General features: G+C 38.2%; 1 protein-coding gene across 2 annotated transcripts in view; it reads left to right on the top strand.

The window, feature by feature from the left end:
• The first annotated feature begins 9,080 nt into the window (after positions 1-9,080).
• The window catches only part of efna3b (ephrin-A3b), a 102,444-nt gene continuing 94,180 nt past the window's right edge, over positions 9,081-17,344 (top strand). The window contains exon 1 of one of the 2 annotated variants that reach the window (XM_046846925.1): positions 9,081-10,093. In XM_046846925.1, the coding sequence (XP_046702881.1) occupies positions 9,987-10,093 (107 nt within the window). In that variant the 5' untranslated portion in view covers positions 9,081-9,986. The remainder of the gene's footprint in view (positions 10,094-17,344) is intronic. The other variant, XM_046846924.1, reaches the window with a different exon arrangement.

Below are 17,344 nucleotides of genomic sequence, written 5' to 3'. Positions count from 1 at the left end.
GGAAAGGTAATAAAGGACGGTCCTGAGTGCAGTGCAGCTCTAAGGCCCTGATTTATGTCAGTGCCAGGCAGCAAAATGCTTGGTAAGAAAACAGGCCTCTGCAATCGATCGCCGATCAACCAATCTGCTCTCCTCCTCTGCCCCAGCTGTAGCTTTAACAGCAGCAGCAGCAGCAGCAGCAGATGATGATGATGCTGCTGCTTTGCTGATGCTGAAGTTTTACAGATGGGACTGAATAAAGCGCTGAAGCCGCGTGGTCTAGCTGGGTCAATAAGGAGCCTCTGACTTTAGCCCTGGGTTATAAAAGTGTGATTAGATCCGAAAGGACAGATAAAAATGCGTACTACTGATCCTCTCACTTTCTTTTTAAAAGTTCCGAAAGGATTAGAAATGAATTAATAATGATTTTAGGGAAAGAGAAGGGGGATGAGAAGCGATTGCAGGCTTCTGGGGCTTGTGAATGAGAGGAGTGGCATTTGATGGTGCTGAAAACACCACCGGATCTGCATGGTAATTTGCACAAAAGCTGCCATACATCTTAAATATTTGACAGTAAGGGAGAGAAGGAGATCAGTGAGTGAGAGATCAAAGAGAGAGAGAGAGAGAGAGAGAGAGAAATGAAGGGAAGTAGGGATGAGAGAGATGAAACACTTTGCAGACTGATATTTCCAGCGTAAACCATCTATTTTTCTACCTCCAAAATATTTCTCTCTCTCTCTCTCTCTCTCTCTCTCTCTCTCTCTTCCCCACTAAATCCCACCCTCCATCACAGTGCCAAACTCGGCATTCTTTCCATCATCTATCTTTTGCTGCAGTCCTCGTCCTCGCTCTTCTCTCGCTCCATCTTGCCCCCTTTGCCAACACGCGGTGCCCAAATAACCATTGTATTTATCTCTATCAGTCCCTCCATTTTCCTCTCCTTTGTCTTGTTTTCTTGCCCTCTCTTTCAATATTTCATGCCACTGAGTGTGTCTATTCTAAGCTCTCTCCCTCTCTCTTTCTTCCCCGGATTCACAAAAAAAAGATCTTTCTTTTCTCTTTTCATTCCTCTTTGTTTCCCAACATGACTTTTACTTTCAGCCTCTCTTTTCCATTTCACCCCTGATGTTCAATGCGCCTTTTCTTTCTCTCCATCCTTCTTTTGCACACATACTGACCATTTAGTTAGTCGCCTTGCATGCTATTAGCTGCTGCACCCTTTGTCTGGAAATCTCGCTTATTTTGTCAAGGACACGTTTGACCCAATGTATCTGTTTAGTGCTTAAAACGTTCATTTCTCTTTCAGGAATTAATACTGAAGTGGACTCGGGCTCGATGTTACTATTTTTTTTATTTTTATAAATATAAACCCAATCACTCTCTTACAAGATTTTGTTTAGACATGACCCTGATTTTTCCTAATGAATGTAGTATATAAATATATTCATCATCTAGTGATCCCAGTCTTTCTTCGCATATCCCAGCAATGTTAAGGGTTAAGGCTCAAGGGGGCAAGAGTGGCAGCGTGGCGGTATCAGGGTTTGAACCCCTGACCTTCCAATCTGTAACCCAGAGCCATAACCACCTCCCCATACACACCTCTTGTTCAGCCTGTTGGAGAAAAAAATTAAACACATTGATATTTGTACAAGAAATGAAAAAAAAAAAAACATATATAAATAGAAAATGTGCAGAAACTTGAGAAAGAAAATGTATATTTCGGTTCGGTGCACGGGTTAGCATGCCGAATGCAATTCTTTTCACGTGTAGAACATTTTTCCTTTTTGTAATATTATTATTAAACTTGAAAACATACACAACAATGCTACAGGTATAAAAAAAAGAGGAAAGTAGAGTTAGCGCAGTGTCACTGTGGCTACTTACTACATACAGGAAATACCAAACACAAAACCACTGCACATCAGCTTCAAGAAATTTTAGGGAGAAAATCCTGACAATACCGAATATCAAGGGAGTGAATGAATGAAGGATGGAAGGAATGAAGACATTTGTTATAGTATTCAGAAATACGTAGAACAGGTTTGTAGAACATATCTTTAGAAAATGAAACAATAATGTAAATGTTAAATCAATCAAATTTGTGCACATTTAATCGATTACTCAGTTATAATAAAAAGTGTACTGCATTAATTTTATAATTACTACATTTTTAGATATTTTATTTTATTTTTTATTAAATTTTGCCATTTTTTATTAATGCAGTTTATTATGAATGATAATTTTTTTTTTTTTACAATTTTACATAAAATACTTGCTTTTTTATATAGTATTCTATTATTATTTTTTATTTTTATTATCATTATTTTACATATTATAAAATAATGATAATAAAAATAATAATAATAGAATACTATATAAAAAGGCAAGTATTTTATGTAAAATTGTAAAAAAACAAATTAACAGTTCATAAATATTATTGATAATAAACTGCATTAATAAAAAAATGGCAAGATCTTATATTTAGCATTTCTTCCCCTAAACTGTGCCGAAATGTAACCGAACCGTGACTTTAAAACCGTACCGAACTGTGCATTTTTGTGTACCACTACACCCCTAATACATACATATATAAATGAAAGATTTATGTGCAAGATGAGTGTCTTCATGTCTGTATAGCAAAATATTGTATATGTGTGTGTGTGTGTGTGTGTGTGTGTGTGTGTGTGTGTGTGTGTATGTGTGTGTGTTTGTGTGTGTGTATGTACAATATATAGAAATATGTACATTGAATGTACAACACTACCAAAGCTAATACACCAATATTAAAAAAACAATATTTAAATTATTATTGCGATTCAGTCTTCCAATTTTCTTCACATCATAACTTTGTAAGGAGAGATATTTCTATAAGGCTTCTAAGTCTGGCTGAATGTTTGTGGGAGATTTTGGACCAATAAAACTACATTGCCTGTTATTAAAAGTCATCAACTAATTCCTTCCATGCTTCATACATTTACTCACTCGATATGTGGTAGGATATTGTTAGAATTTTTTTTCTTAGTTTAAGAGAAATTCTTGAAGCTTGACATGAAATGCAAAAGGATCCATCTGGCTAGACGGTTGAAAAATGCAGGAAGTGGCAGCGATTTAGCGCATGCACAAAACAAAATGAATTTTACAACGCACTACAAATCGCATTTCATACAGAGTAAGAAGTCACATTTACACTGTGCTAACTCTATTTGGTTTTTCTTTTTTATACCCCTGGCATTGTTGTGTATGTTTTTAAGTTTAATAATAATAAAAAATAATAATAATGAAATGAATACAAAAAAAACAGTGACACTGCGCTCAAAATGCAACCTAATACGTTTGCTTTTAACCATGTACGGCACGTAAAAAGGATTGCATTCAGTACACGTGCACTGACTCGAAAGCCCTGTATGTGTGTGTGTGTGTGTGTGTGTGTGTGTGTGTGTGTGTGTGTGTGGATTTATTCATTATTAATTTCTATTTTTGGTCATTCTTTTTCACTAGTATTTCTTCAGTGATTGCATTACTTTTTTTTTGAGGTGCTGCCACGAAGAGACATCTCCAAGTATGCATTTAATTTCCATGGCAAACACAACAACATCAGAACTATTATACAATACAATGAAGAACGTGAGCATTTTGTAACATGGCTCCATCAACCAGATGGTGAGTGTCAGCCTTATGACTAAATAAATGTAACTAATGGTCATTTTTCTAAGTGCTATTTTATTGCCATCTGGTTATGTGCCTAAAGTTACACTGTACCTTGTGCCTTGTGCCACTGTTTCATTGATGAAATATGTAGTCATCACAGCGTTAATCTTCACATAATAACTTTGTAAGGAGAGATATTTCTATAATTACAGAAAAACTGTGAGAGAACCCTTACTCCACACACTCTCACCAGAACCGTGGGGTTACGCTTGTGGTCTTCTCGCTTCTCGCTGTTTATGTATTCACTTTCCAATTGCGAGGCAAGGCATGATTTTCTGACCTGTAACGAAGCAAAAAGTACAAAGTTTCGCAAAATGAAATAAATTAGTTGAAATGAAGTAGGGATACATAAAAATGCTAAAAATACTTGAATTGTTCCCAGCGGCTAGCTAATGCCTTTCTCATGAGACAACTTCGTTAAATAATGCCTTCTGCAGACTGCAATTTTATCAATATTATAAGATCAATTCAAATCACACCGTTCAATATAAACTTAGACATGTATGTAGACTGTACCATGATGGCACCTAGTAAAATAATGCTATGATGCATGTTATGGTGAATTTCTGTTGGCTAGACATACTGTACATTGTAGAATTTCTGACTCTATTAGAAAATGTTTGGTCACAAGATCCAGACAATGGTCTTCTTTCAACCTCTCTAGCTCTATGGGTTCACATCGGTCATCTTTTGGCAGCTCAGTATTGCACATATTATACCAGTTGTCGTATATAACAATTACTAGTATCAGCCAGCTTTTTTGGGTGGGGTGTCACTTGAAGAAAGCTCTATTTCACTATCATGTTCCACATTTAAACAATATAAACCCCATTATAAAATGTTTCTGCTCTGATTATGTGATAAATATCCTGCTGTGCTGTACAAATGAAGTGGAGTAAAAGTTTAGCAAAATGATAAAGTACAGATACTCGATACAGATACAGATAACGTTAGTAAAAAATAAGTAAAAAAAAAAGGCTTCCTTATACACATGGATCAGCAGAAATTAAACTGTATGTTGTACGTTTTCCTGGCTTGGATCAGCTCCAGTTGTTGGTTTTTCAAAACTAGTGGTCCCTTCCAGGATAACTTTACCTCCATCCAGAAGGCCCCATTACTCACAGAATGGTTGAACCCTGAGTATAATTAGATTAGATTAGATTAGATTAGATTAGATTAGATTAGATTAGATTCAATTTTATTGTCATTAAACATGTACAAGTACAAGGCAACGACATGTATTTTAGGTTTAACCAGAAGTGCAATAGCAGCAAGTGCAGGATATACAGTGTTTACATGAGTTATATAAATTAGATAAAATAATATTAAAAGAGTAATTTACAGATGTGTATGTACTATGAACATAATATACAGATGGCTATTACTATAAACTGAAATTTACAGAAGGATATGTACTATATATTGCTGTTACTATAAACAGAAATCAGGTGGATATATACAATGGTAAGTTATGCAATGGTGAGCAGCAATGCAAAAAAAGAGCAAGTGTGCAAATAAGCATAGTTTAACATAGTTTAAATGATATAAAACCAAAGGCTTCTTAGTCTGGCTGAATGTTTGTGGGAGATTTTGGACCAATAAAACTCCATTGCCAGTTATTAAAAGTCATCCACTAAAGCAGAATCTTTTTGGAAGTATGTAGCTCCGTCCTCCTCTACAGTTCCTGATACAACTTGTGGAATCGAAAGCCAAGAGATATTTAAGGTGTTCTGGTCGCTTATTTTGGTCCAAACCCTTCTAACACTTACTCTGATGTTGGTTTTCATTTAATTTATTACAATTCACAAAATTCACGGTTTGGTACGTACATTGGGCTTTGAGTCACGGCTCGGGTCGATTTTGGCACAGTTAGGGGAAAGAAATACAAAACGTAAAATTGCATGTCGTTTGTTGTTAAAGCAGCTTATTATTATTATTATTAACATTTTGTGAACATCAACAGTTTAAAAAAATGTCTGCTTGGTTAAATTATATATAAAGTAAGATTTAAAAAAAAGAAAATATATATAAAGAAAATAGAATAAATCAAATCAATGATATATACTTTTTTATTATTTTGATGAAATTGAGTAATTGATTCAATTCGGTAATACAGATGGGTATATAAGTGTGTGTGTGTGTGTGTGTGTGTGTGTGTGTGTGTGTGTGTGTTTGATATTTAATTTTCTAAAGATTTGATCTACTAAACTGTTCTAATTATTTCAGCGTACTTTAACAAATGTCTTCATTCCATCCTTCATTCTAACTCTTGTTTCGTTTTTATACCCCTGGCATTGTTGTTTTACTTTATATTTTTAAGTTTATTAATACTACTACTACTACTAATAATAATAAGAAAAAACATTGACACTGCGCTAAAAGTGCGCAGTTTATTATAGGACTGTAACCAAATTCTTTCAATTGTATCACGGACACACACACACATACTGCCAGCTTCTATTCTCTCTTTTTGCACCTCTTTCACCTCCCACCCAAGACTCCATGGTCTCTTACACCTCTGCTTTTTTTTCTTCACCACATTCTCCCTCTTTCCCTTTTTCTCAGTCTCTCTCTCTCCATTTTTTTTTTGCCCTGCAACCCTCTCTCCCTCCCTCCTTCTCCTACATGGGCTCTATCTTTGCCAGTGTTGTCTTAGGCACAGCAGTGGAAGGTAAACAGTGAGATTGAAAATTCATGTCAGTCAGTCAGTGGAGTGAGAGAGAGAGAGAGAGAGAGAGAGAGAGAGAGAGAGAGAGAGAGAGAGAGAGAAAAAAAGGGGGAGCGAGAGAGATATACGGAGAGCAGGAGAACGAAGCAGGAGGGAGGCCAGAGGGAGGGGGTGGATGTCAGCACGGTTTACTAACACAACACTGAACACTTTGGGGAATGACAGCGAAGGAGAGAGTGCGAGAGAGAAAGAGAAAAGGAATGAGAGAAAAAAAATCAGAAACAAAACTTATTTTAATAATTTCATACCAAAACCATATCTGCCAAAAGCCACAGCTGCGATTGTGAATTTATTTTAAAGGTCAGGTCGTTCACACAAATAAAAAAAAATGTCTGTTTTTTTTTTCTTTTTCTTCTCTAATCGCTCTGCTTGCTGGATGAAGGCATCACTTTGTACTCTCCGCCACATCTCTGTGTGTCACACGGCTGTCTGAGAAAGGACTTCCTGTGTCAAGGGGTCAAGTCAGTCATGCCACCCTGCCTGTGATTTCCCCTCGCAGCTGGTGCGTGGAGAAGACTCGGCTGTGGGAGTTTGGTATTAGGTTGAACGTTATGAGGGCAGCAAGATTGGATTTGAGCGGGGGAAACGGGCTGTGTGACGGATAGGGCCGCGCCGAGCTAAATGTCATAAGGGCCGGTGTGCCGGCGGCCCCGGCTACGCCACAGGGGCCATTTTTCTTCATCTGCTATCGAGAGGGAAAAGCTTGATTGGATTGGGAAGCAGTGTTGCAAATGAAAGCTGCTTTATAAAATCTGACAATGCCCCCTCCTTCACCCCCCCTCTTATAGATATATGAAACAGTTTGTGTTGGGAAAATAACACAATGGAAAAACAACAGTGAGGCCGCTCTTGAACGAGGCCAAAGTATTTGACTAAAGAGGTCTTTGAGTAAGGTGTGGATTTGAAGAAAAGATTCTGAACGCTATTTCCTGTCGAGGTCCTTCCTACAGTGTACGACGAGGGTATACAGTCGTGCATGCTGACGTTGTGAGAAGGGTTGTTTTTTCCATAATTGTACTAAATGCATTTGCATGGGTGTTCCAAAGGTTTTATGCCATCGTCGGAATGAAGTGAAGGCTGAAAGCGGAAGAGAAGCACTTCTGCACCGAAATGAAAAAAAAGACATGAGAGATAGAAAGAGAAGAAAGAAAGAAAGAAAGAAAGAGAGAGAGAGAGAGAGAGAGAGAAAGATGGATGGCAGATGGATGAGTGTAAGGCACACAAAGAAGTGACAGGTAGATCACGAGAGAGCAAGGGAGCCAAGGAAGGACAGAAATAGACTGCAAAAAAGTCAACGTAGCTTGACACAATGGGTGTAGGCAAAGACAGGGCCAGACGACAAAGACTAACACAGAGAGAGAGAGAGAGAGAGAGAGAGAGAGAGAGAGAGAGAGAGAGCTCTTGTGATATCCAGGTGACTGAGATAGGCAAAAACATAAAAGAGGAAAAGACAGAGGGATTCCCCAATGACACCTCATCTCTCTCTCTATCTCTCTCTCACTCTCTCACACACACACTTAAACACACACTCACAAAATCTTTCTCTCTCTCTCTCTTTGTGTCTTCCTCTCTCTTTTTTTCTCTCTCCATCCACTTTTCTTCTATTCCCTCCTTTTCTCCCAATAAATCATTTTGACTTCTCTTTAACCAACTCATTCCCAGCAGGCACGGCAAGGAAACCGAAACTATCCCTCTTCCTCTCTCTCACTCTCCCCCCCTCTTTCTTTCCTCTCCCTCCTTCTCTCTCTCTATGTATCTGTATCAGCGTCGCTGCATCCCTTCATAAAAACAGAATCACCACAGCAACATGCCCTGAGGCGACACAAGAGACAACAAGCCATCCTCAATGCAAAATGATAATGATGGGAACGAGTAGTAGTAGCAGTAGTAGCAGCAGTAGTAGTGCGTGTGCGTGTATGCGTGTGCACGTGCACGAGAGAGAGGGAAAAGAGCGTGCACGTGCTCTGCCTATCACAGGTGCATTAACCATCAATTCCACACCCTGCATGCAGATGAGTTGGGGAGTGCAGAGAGGAGAGAATCAATTTACTCGCCTAAGAGGATTTCCCATAATCACACTGTATTACACCAGACTTACCCCATGCTGAAGGGACGGGAATGTGTGTGTGTGTGTGTGTGTGTGTGTGTGTGTGTGTGTGTGTGTGTGTAAAGGTCTGTGCATTCAACTCAATGTCTAGGCAAAAAAAAAAAAAAAAACATCAGTTTGTGCATATTACAGCTCATTGACGCTCAAGATAGAACAGATTTTGGGAGACCGCCCAAAGGCCTCTTTTCATTAAAAAAAGAAAAAAGAAAAAAGAAGAAAAAGTTTGAGATGAGAATATGTATAAACTCTTTCTGAACCAGCTTAGGTTGCAATTTAGTATGATTTTATATATTTTTTATATTTCATATATATAGGGTAGATCTCGTTTTAATTTGATGTGTTTAGGAAAATTTTGTGATTTGGGACCGAGCCTGTCTTCTCTTCTGGTCTTGAAGGGAGCTGATGCTGAAGAACGTGGGGGCTGTTTATAGAGAGGGGGAGAGGGCGGGGCTATAAGACGAACGAGCACAGCCTACCAATTCGCGAGAGACACAAAGAGAGAGGGATGAGAGAGAGAGAGAGAGAGAGAGAGAGAACTTGAGGCTAGTTGATGCTCGGGCCGGATGGAGGGAGGCGAATAAAACTCGCACGAGGACCTGTTCTGGTCACATTCTATGCGTTAGTTTGAAACGCGCATCATCAATGCCGATGGAGAGCATCAGATAGTCAAGCATATTTCATTTAAAAAAAAGAGAGAGAAAGCAAAAAAAAAAAAAAAAAGACGACACCATAGTGCAAAAATAATAAATAAATAAATATATAGTTACTTATCAGGCGCGCGGACGGAATCTCATCGCCTCCTTCGCCTTTGTTCACTTTGGACCGGTGCGCGCGCTCGTGCTCGTGCGCAGCGGTGCACCGTCTTCTCCTGCACTGTCCTCCGAAAGGGGACACTTTCTTTCTTTTATTCATTTTCATTTTTTTATCTATTGCATTGATCTTTTTCTTTCTTTCTTTTTTATATGCGTTTCTATATATTTTTTTTTAGCTTCTCATCAATGTCAAGCATCCGGTCCAGGTAAAAGCCTTCCTCCGTCCCGAGACGTCGCGAGCGAGCGTGGGGGGGAGAGGGTTTCAGTTCTCTGCCGTGCAGGATTGATTTAAAAGAGAAGAAGAAAAGACAAAAAGAAAAGGGAAGGAAAAGAAGGAGGGATAATTGAGGCATGGGGACGCGGTGCTGGCTATGGATTCGTGTGACTTGCATGCAGCGTGCACAGTCCGCGCGCATCGCCGTGCTCGCGGTCTGAGCCGCTACTTGGCGTCGTTGCGCTTCTGCTTCTGCTGCTGTTTCTCATTTTTTGCGACCGGGACGCTGCTGTGACTGACGGGACCTGCAGAAACCGGCCCGAGACGAGACAAGACAAGACGGACCGGACACCATACACACTCACTCTCACACAGGACACGGAGAGATAAAGACGGGAGACGCGGGGGGACGGCGGTATCGATAGGCAGGGAAGGATTATGGCGCTCGCCGCGCTCGCGCTCTTTCTGCTCGCGCTCACCTGTGCGAACTTTTACCTGGCGCGCGCGAGCCGGCACGCGGTGCACTGGAACAGCTCCAACATTCAGTAAGTAGCGTCTCTCTCTCTCTCTCTCTCTCTCTCTCTCTCTCTCTCTCTTGAAATGTATATATTTGTTTGTTTGTCGATATTTATTTACGTAAATCATTTATTCGAGGTTGTTTTTTAAACGCAGTATAGTGAATATACGCCTATAGTTGACCTGTGACGCGCGTGCGCAGGTGTGGCTAACGCTGTGAACACCGTACTAACAGGTGCGCCGACCTTCACGATAGCGTTCTCTCTCTTTCTTTCTTTCTTTCTCTTACACTCTTTCTCTCACTCGCTCCCTTTTCCCATTCCTTTCTCTTTTCCTCTTTGTCACTTTCTCTCTCACTTTCTCATTTTTCCTCTTCCTCCCTCTCCCTCTCTGTCCTTCTCTCTCGCTTTCTTTCTCCATCTTTCTTTCTCTCCCTCTTTCACTTTCACATTTTCTTTCTTTCTTTCTTTCTTTCTTTCTTTCTTTCTTTCTTTCTTTCTTTCTTTAGGGTGTCATTTTATTTGACTTCAGACTTGTTTCTTGGTTCAAGTTACACACATGGTATATAGTAGTAGCACATAGTAGTGTGTGTGTGTGTGTGTGTGTGTGTTTGTGGTATGTGAATACAGAATGTTGGCAAATGATGCATATAATTGTATCAGCTTAACCCCCACCACGTTATGTCAGTATCTGTTATTCAAGTATTCGAGGGTGCCAATATTTTTTTTTCTATTGCTACTTCAACACGTGACTTTCATCTCCTTTCTTCCTCTATAGAAAAAAAACCCTGAAAAAAGCAATGCGATAAATCCGAATGCAGCAGCGTTATATGGATTGATCTCCTCCTCTGTGGATGTGTGACGTTAGAGCAGATACCAATACCAACAAAAATACACCCTGTAATGTAGTTGCGTTCTGCTCATTAGCACAGAACCAGAGCGTTTTATATATATATTTCAGCCACGGCCTAGTGTACGTCGTATAAGCTTACACGCTGGCCTTCGAAGGGACGGAAGGTGAAAGTCCGCCCGGCAGCCATTTGTACGATCGTTCCCAATCCGAAGTGGTGAAAAACAGTTACTTTAATGGGGCTCTGAAATCGGTTGTTATTACTGTGAATGGAAAAAAAACAGGAGGTCTGGAGGTCAAGCCGAAGTACAAAATCGTAGTGGGTCCATGTTCCATGTTTGTATCACCCTCTCAGGTACCATGCAATGGCCTGCGAATTAGTATGCAACGGCGGGGAGGGAATGAATCGCGTATTTATTTGTTTGTTTGTTTGTTTATTTATTTATTTGTACAGTGTACAGAATAGTATAGGTAGCCAGAATGTTATATAGAAAGTGCACCATATTTTAAGACACTCACTGACCCAGATGCATTTGTTTAGATTTTTTTATTTTTGTACTTCTGTCTGTCTGTCTGTCTGTCTAGTATAGACATAGCCAGCACAGGACACCTTTACACTCATTGAGCCTAGCACTGACATATTGTTGAGACACTGACACAACAGAACTGTGCACGTTTTACATTTGAAAATGTGTGTATTGATGCATGATGAGGTCTGTGGACCTGTGGATTTGTGTAGAGCAAGAGATGATTTATTTATAATTTTTTTATTTGAATATTTCATTACAGAGGTAGAAACCATGTCACACTAAGCGTTGTCTGGCTCTGACAAGTATTCAAAGTATTCTTACAGGTAAAGCATCTGCTTTTTTAATGATTTGTAATATTAAATCTGTGGATTTTTTATTGAAATTTTTTTTTGTATAGGATGACTGTGTAGGAAAGTTTTAGCAGTTTGTCAGTTTGTTCTTTAGTTATGCCACAGACTGTGTGTAATTAATCTAGACGAATGGTGTACAGATATAGGGAAGATTGTAAAATGTACAATTTTCTTTGTCTGTACAGATTTCGATTTTTGGGAGTTTTAGCAGGCAAAAAAAATTGCACCGCGAGGCGCGGAAACAGAAGAATGACTTTATAGTCGCCTTTTTCATTTAACTATGACACTAATAGAGCACTTTACCACAAAAGGAAAAATAATAACTTTTTGAAACGTCTCACGCGCAGCTCTCTGTGTGGAGCTTTCTGTCACGATCCCTTCAGAATGGAAAATGGGCCTCAGCCTTAATAGGAATAATCGCAGATTGTAAATGAGTGATGGCCGGATGCCAGGCCACACTTACCACATTCGCCTAAGCCCCGTACCACCGTGGAATAAACCGGCCTGCCAAAACGCAGCCACAACTCAGGTCACATTTCAGGTATGATGTTGACCAAAACATGCAAGCTGCTTAAAGCTGAAAGGTCACCCGAGGATTCGATGCGGTCGGTTGCATTTGAGTTATTTTTGGTGTCAATTCCAGATGCTGTGAAGACCTTCAATGTGGCTGGGTCACTTGCCATTGCAATAACTGACACCTCTGTCTCAGAAGTGAAGCACATTTAGCGAGGAATCAGTTGTAGGCAAAAGTGCAACTCTCTAAAAGAAATGCCTATAATATGTATTTGTTAATGTCAATTTTGTTTAGTATATAATATGTCAAATTGTAAGATTTTCAAGCACTAAAGCCTTGTTCTCATCTCATCTCACTTTCTTGGTCTTACTTTCTCTCTCTCTCTCTCTCTTTCTCTCTCTCTCCCTCAATCCCCTTTTCTACAGCACACTGCTACACCCTGGGAGTCTCCGTCTGTCTCTCCTCTTTTCTGTTCCCCTTCTTTCCTCTTCAGCCGTTTTTCACCGTGACCCCAATGTGTTAGCAGTGTGTCACCATTCCACAATTCCATCCCTCTCCTTCTTTCCTCTCTCTCTCTCTTTCTTTCTCTCTCTCACACACACACACACACACACACACATACTGGTTTTTATGTATTAGGTGGACTTTGCCTGGTAAACAAGTTGTACCATGGTTTAAAGGTACCCACCCTTCCCCTTGTGCTACAGTGATGCTACAAATGTCAAAAAATCTAATCAGCTCTGAGGAAAACAAATTTCACTTCAGAATTACTTTACACAAATTTAAACAATTTATATAAAGACCTGACATTATGGTTGTATATGAGGACCTGCTCGGAATGTCCCGCCTTCTGACAAAAATAGTGTTTGTAAGGACATACGGGCTTTATCAGGACATTGGTTTTAACAATACACAAACAAGACATCACACAGTATTGAAGGGACAGGCATGTTTTATTGGCCCTCTGACACACACAAACACAGACTTGACAGCATGGTGCACTATCAAGACATCAGTGACTTAAAAGAACAAGTCCTTTCCTTGTAGTTTTCGGACTTCTTTTAGAGTTTTTTAGTCTCTGCAAAATATTCATAAACAAACTAACCAAAAAACCCATTATAAATGAAATTTGATAACCAAGATGTTTAGATATTTGAATGTTTAGTGCATAGTGAAATCTCCAAAATGCTCAGTGTTATATAAAGCTTGCAGAGAGCTAGATATACAAATGAATTACATAAAGACACTTAAACCAATTTAAAATGAGGAAAATTGTAAAGCTAATTACAATCCTAATAAATCCCACCCACGATCAGCTGCCATAATAAAGAGCTAGTGTTATTCAATCACTAGTCATAACGTTATAAGATCATAACGTTATGCCTGGTGTGTACATTTCTTGATGGGAACTCCAAAGCTTTTTCTACGTCGCTCTGGGAATGGGAGTTTGCTATTGCCATAAATGTAGATGGGACATCGAAAGAACTCAATTGTATCAATGAGTGTATGCAAACATAACCACAGACAGTAAGTGAAAGAGGTATGATGGCAGAGGTTTGTTTAGGACTATAAATAGCAAATAAATGTGAATAATGTTACCTTTTGTAATATAAATTCTTATTGCTAATTAATATATTGAAAAAAGTGTCCTGAAAAATCCTGAAAAATCATAACCTAAAAAAATGCAACGCAAACCATTTTCCTCTTCTGGTGTCCGATTGCTTCACATCCCTGTAAAAAAGAAATCATCATTGAGTACATTAGCAGTGTGGACTGACATATTATGGCGCATATTAAACATGGTTAGAACAGGTTAGAAAACCTACTGATCTGTGCTGGTGTCTTCAGGGAAGCATCCAAATTCGCAGCATCAGCCCCACTCTCAGAGTCACTTCCATCACTAGCATCAATGTTGAGTTTATCTTAAAAGCAGATGCAAAAATTAATACTACTGTATGTTTCGTTTGTAACTAAAAGCTCATCGATTTGAATAATCATAACATTAAAGATTTTCACCAATTTATCTTGATGCCTTAATACTAGCCTAATTCTACACAGGACATATCAAGGACTCAATTTTACAATTTAAATGCATACCTTTAATTTCAAAGCTGAGGTGATAAAATAAGGTTTTTGTATATTCTACTGAACAGTAATATGATATACAAATTATCAATATAAACCTTTGTCATATTTTCTTTTTGTTCAAGAACTGTTTTTGTTATTGTAAGATACTGTTCAGTACATATTTAAAAACATAACCAAAACAAATACTCAGTTTATAATTATTTAACAGAATTTCTTATGACAAAAATAATGTCTATCAGGCAACCTTACTTTTTTTGTCTTTTCACAAAGTTCTTTTGAATCCTGTTTCTTAGGCTTAGATTGGCCCTTTACAATGGTAATCTAAAATAGACAAAACTAAATGCTTTTATATGGACCTGTCCAGGGATATTTTAATGGCTATTACCTCCCTTTAGGCTGGACACAAACCAATTAGATTCTCAAAGCATTTTTGATTTTAAACATACATTTAGCTTCACTAACGTTTCAAATTTACGCTCGCATTCCACTGACTATCTGATGTACAGACAGCAGTAAAATATTGGAGTTATTCCAAAAATCAGACAATGTAAGCCTGGCTGTAGCATCTTCTTAACCAGGTTAACACATTTGGACTATCATTTGGACATAATTAACAATATATAAATATTTTTTTACTTTTCATAATCTTTTGGCTCTCTATTAATTTGCACCCATATAATTGACACCCAGCAATATAATAATACGCATGATGCATTAACTATAATCTATTTGGGTCACTTTTGTTCTCATGATATACAATCACCCAGGTCACATCTGCTATGTGGTGCTTCTGTAACAAACCCTTACCTCTGAGGGATAAGGAAGTACAATAGTCAGTAAGTCTACATCTATAAGATGCAAATTTGAAAGAAATTAATTTAATAAAGTTTATGGTGCTCATACAATAACTTTATAAAGTGAAGTCCTCGAGACCAGGTTTCTGTCAGACACTATACACACAGCTGATGATGTACATTGACTATCACATTACTACAAGGTACAACAAATCTGCTATGTGGTGCTTCTGTAACAAACCCTTACCTCTGAGGGATAAGGAAGTACAATAGTCAGTAAGTCTACATCTATAAGATGCAAATTTAAGAGAAATTAATTTAATAAAGTTAATGGTGCTCATAAAATAACTTTATAAAGTGAAGTCCCTCGAGACCAGGTTTCTGTCAGACACTATACACACAGCTGCTTATGTACATTGACAACGTCCCCATATACCCAGTGTACTGCTAAACCATGTCTGTTCCATATACACTCAGATAAACACTAAACATGTACATCACTAAAGCCCTGATATACCATGTATTTGTCAAACACACGGACACACTAATACTCCTTTGGTAGAGGACTCTTACATGATGGTCTATGCATGTCCTTATTAGACACAGTGTTCTCATAAAACAGGTCTCAGCCATACACACTACATACACACAGACTAACTCAATCCTAACCCCAGCACCTAAAACTGCACACAAAATCTCAGTCATTTTGATCTCAAGACATGGTTCACAGATAGTGTTCACCCATCCAGTCAATCTCTCCCAGTGACTAAGAGAGACAATACGTACTGATAAAAACATACTAAAACAATGCAAAGTACCTGCAACATTTTGGGAATAAATAATCAGAATATGATTTTTATAAATTACCTTTTCTCACTCTTCTCCTGGATCAGCAGCCTCCAACTCATCTACTGCAGTAACCTCTAATGTTTTCAGCTACATTCTAAAAACAGAAACAAGAAATCTTTCTCACATTTGTTATAAACATTAAGTAGCCCTAGAATGTATTTGATACTTAAGTCACATTTTAATGCAATTAATTTTACTGCATTAGCAACCATATCAAACCAAGACATTAATTTCAAAAGATACATAAAACTAAGTTTTACACAAAACATTTAATTTAAAACAGATTGGTATGTTTAGAAATATTTAAAAAAAAAGCATTTGGATCACCAGCAATTGTATTATTAACAATCGCAAACAAGGTCTTAGTATTTAGTCCGACATACTAGGTTTTGCAGAACTGCTAGTTCTACAAATGACTATGCATAAAACTGTTTCTGTGAAAATTCCAGTAGTTTCCACCAAGATTGAATCAACAAATATTCCTTTTATTTTTATTAGAGCAACAACAATCTGCCACTTCCTTTACTATTGCATTTTACAGATACTCTATAAGGTCTATGTCAGGCTTTTGGGGTGATTTTAAGTGCACTGTATATACAGTACATTAGCAAAGCACACTGTATATATGGTATATTATTTACACCCAGCAAGAACATTGCTGCCTTAACTATACTATAATATTTGGGTCACTTTTGTTCTCATGATATACAATCACCCAGGTCACATCTGCTATTTGGTGCTTCTGTAACAAACCCTTACCTCTGAGGGATAAGGAAGTACAATAGTCAGTAAGTCTACATCTATAAGATGCAAATTTAAGAGAAATTAATTTAATAAAGTTAATGGTGCTCATACAATAACTTTATAAAGTGAAGTCCCTCGAGACCAGGTTTCTGTCAGACACTATACACACAGCTGCTTATGTACATTGACTATCACATTACAACAACGTCCCCATATACCCAGTGTACTGCTAAACCATGTCTGTTACATACACACGCCAATAAACACAAAACACATGTAAATCACTAAAGCCCTGATATACAATGAAACAGGTCTCAGGCATACACACTACATACAGATTTATAAGATATAATAAGAGCTCAATATAATTTCACAACTGTAAAAAAATATATATTACCTGTTTACTGTGTTCGATGATTGCCAGAGTGTCTGCTGTTGCGAGGTTAAAGAGGTCTCCCTCATCAAAAGGGACTGAACTGAATACTCCACACCCTGAATAAGAAAAAATGAAATATTAATCCAGTCGTGAACTTCACACCAGTTTTATCCTAATGCCCTGTCT

This window comes from Silurus meridionalis, chromosome 4, assembly GCF_014805685.1.
Source record: "Silurus meridionalis isolate SWU-2019-XX chromosome 4, ASM1480568v1, whole genome shotgun sequence".
Lineage (NCBI taxonomy): Eukaryota > Metazoa > Chordata > Actinopteri > Siluriformes > Siluridae > Silurus > Silurus meridionalis.
The sequence above is the reverse complement of the archived record's forward strand: the minus strand, read 5'-3'. Positions and strand labels throughout refer to the sequence as shown.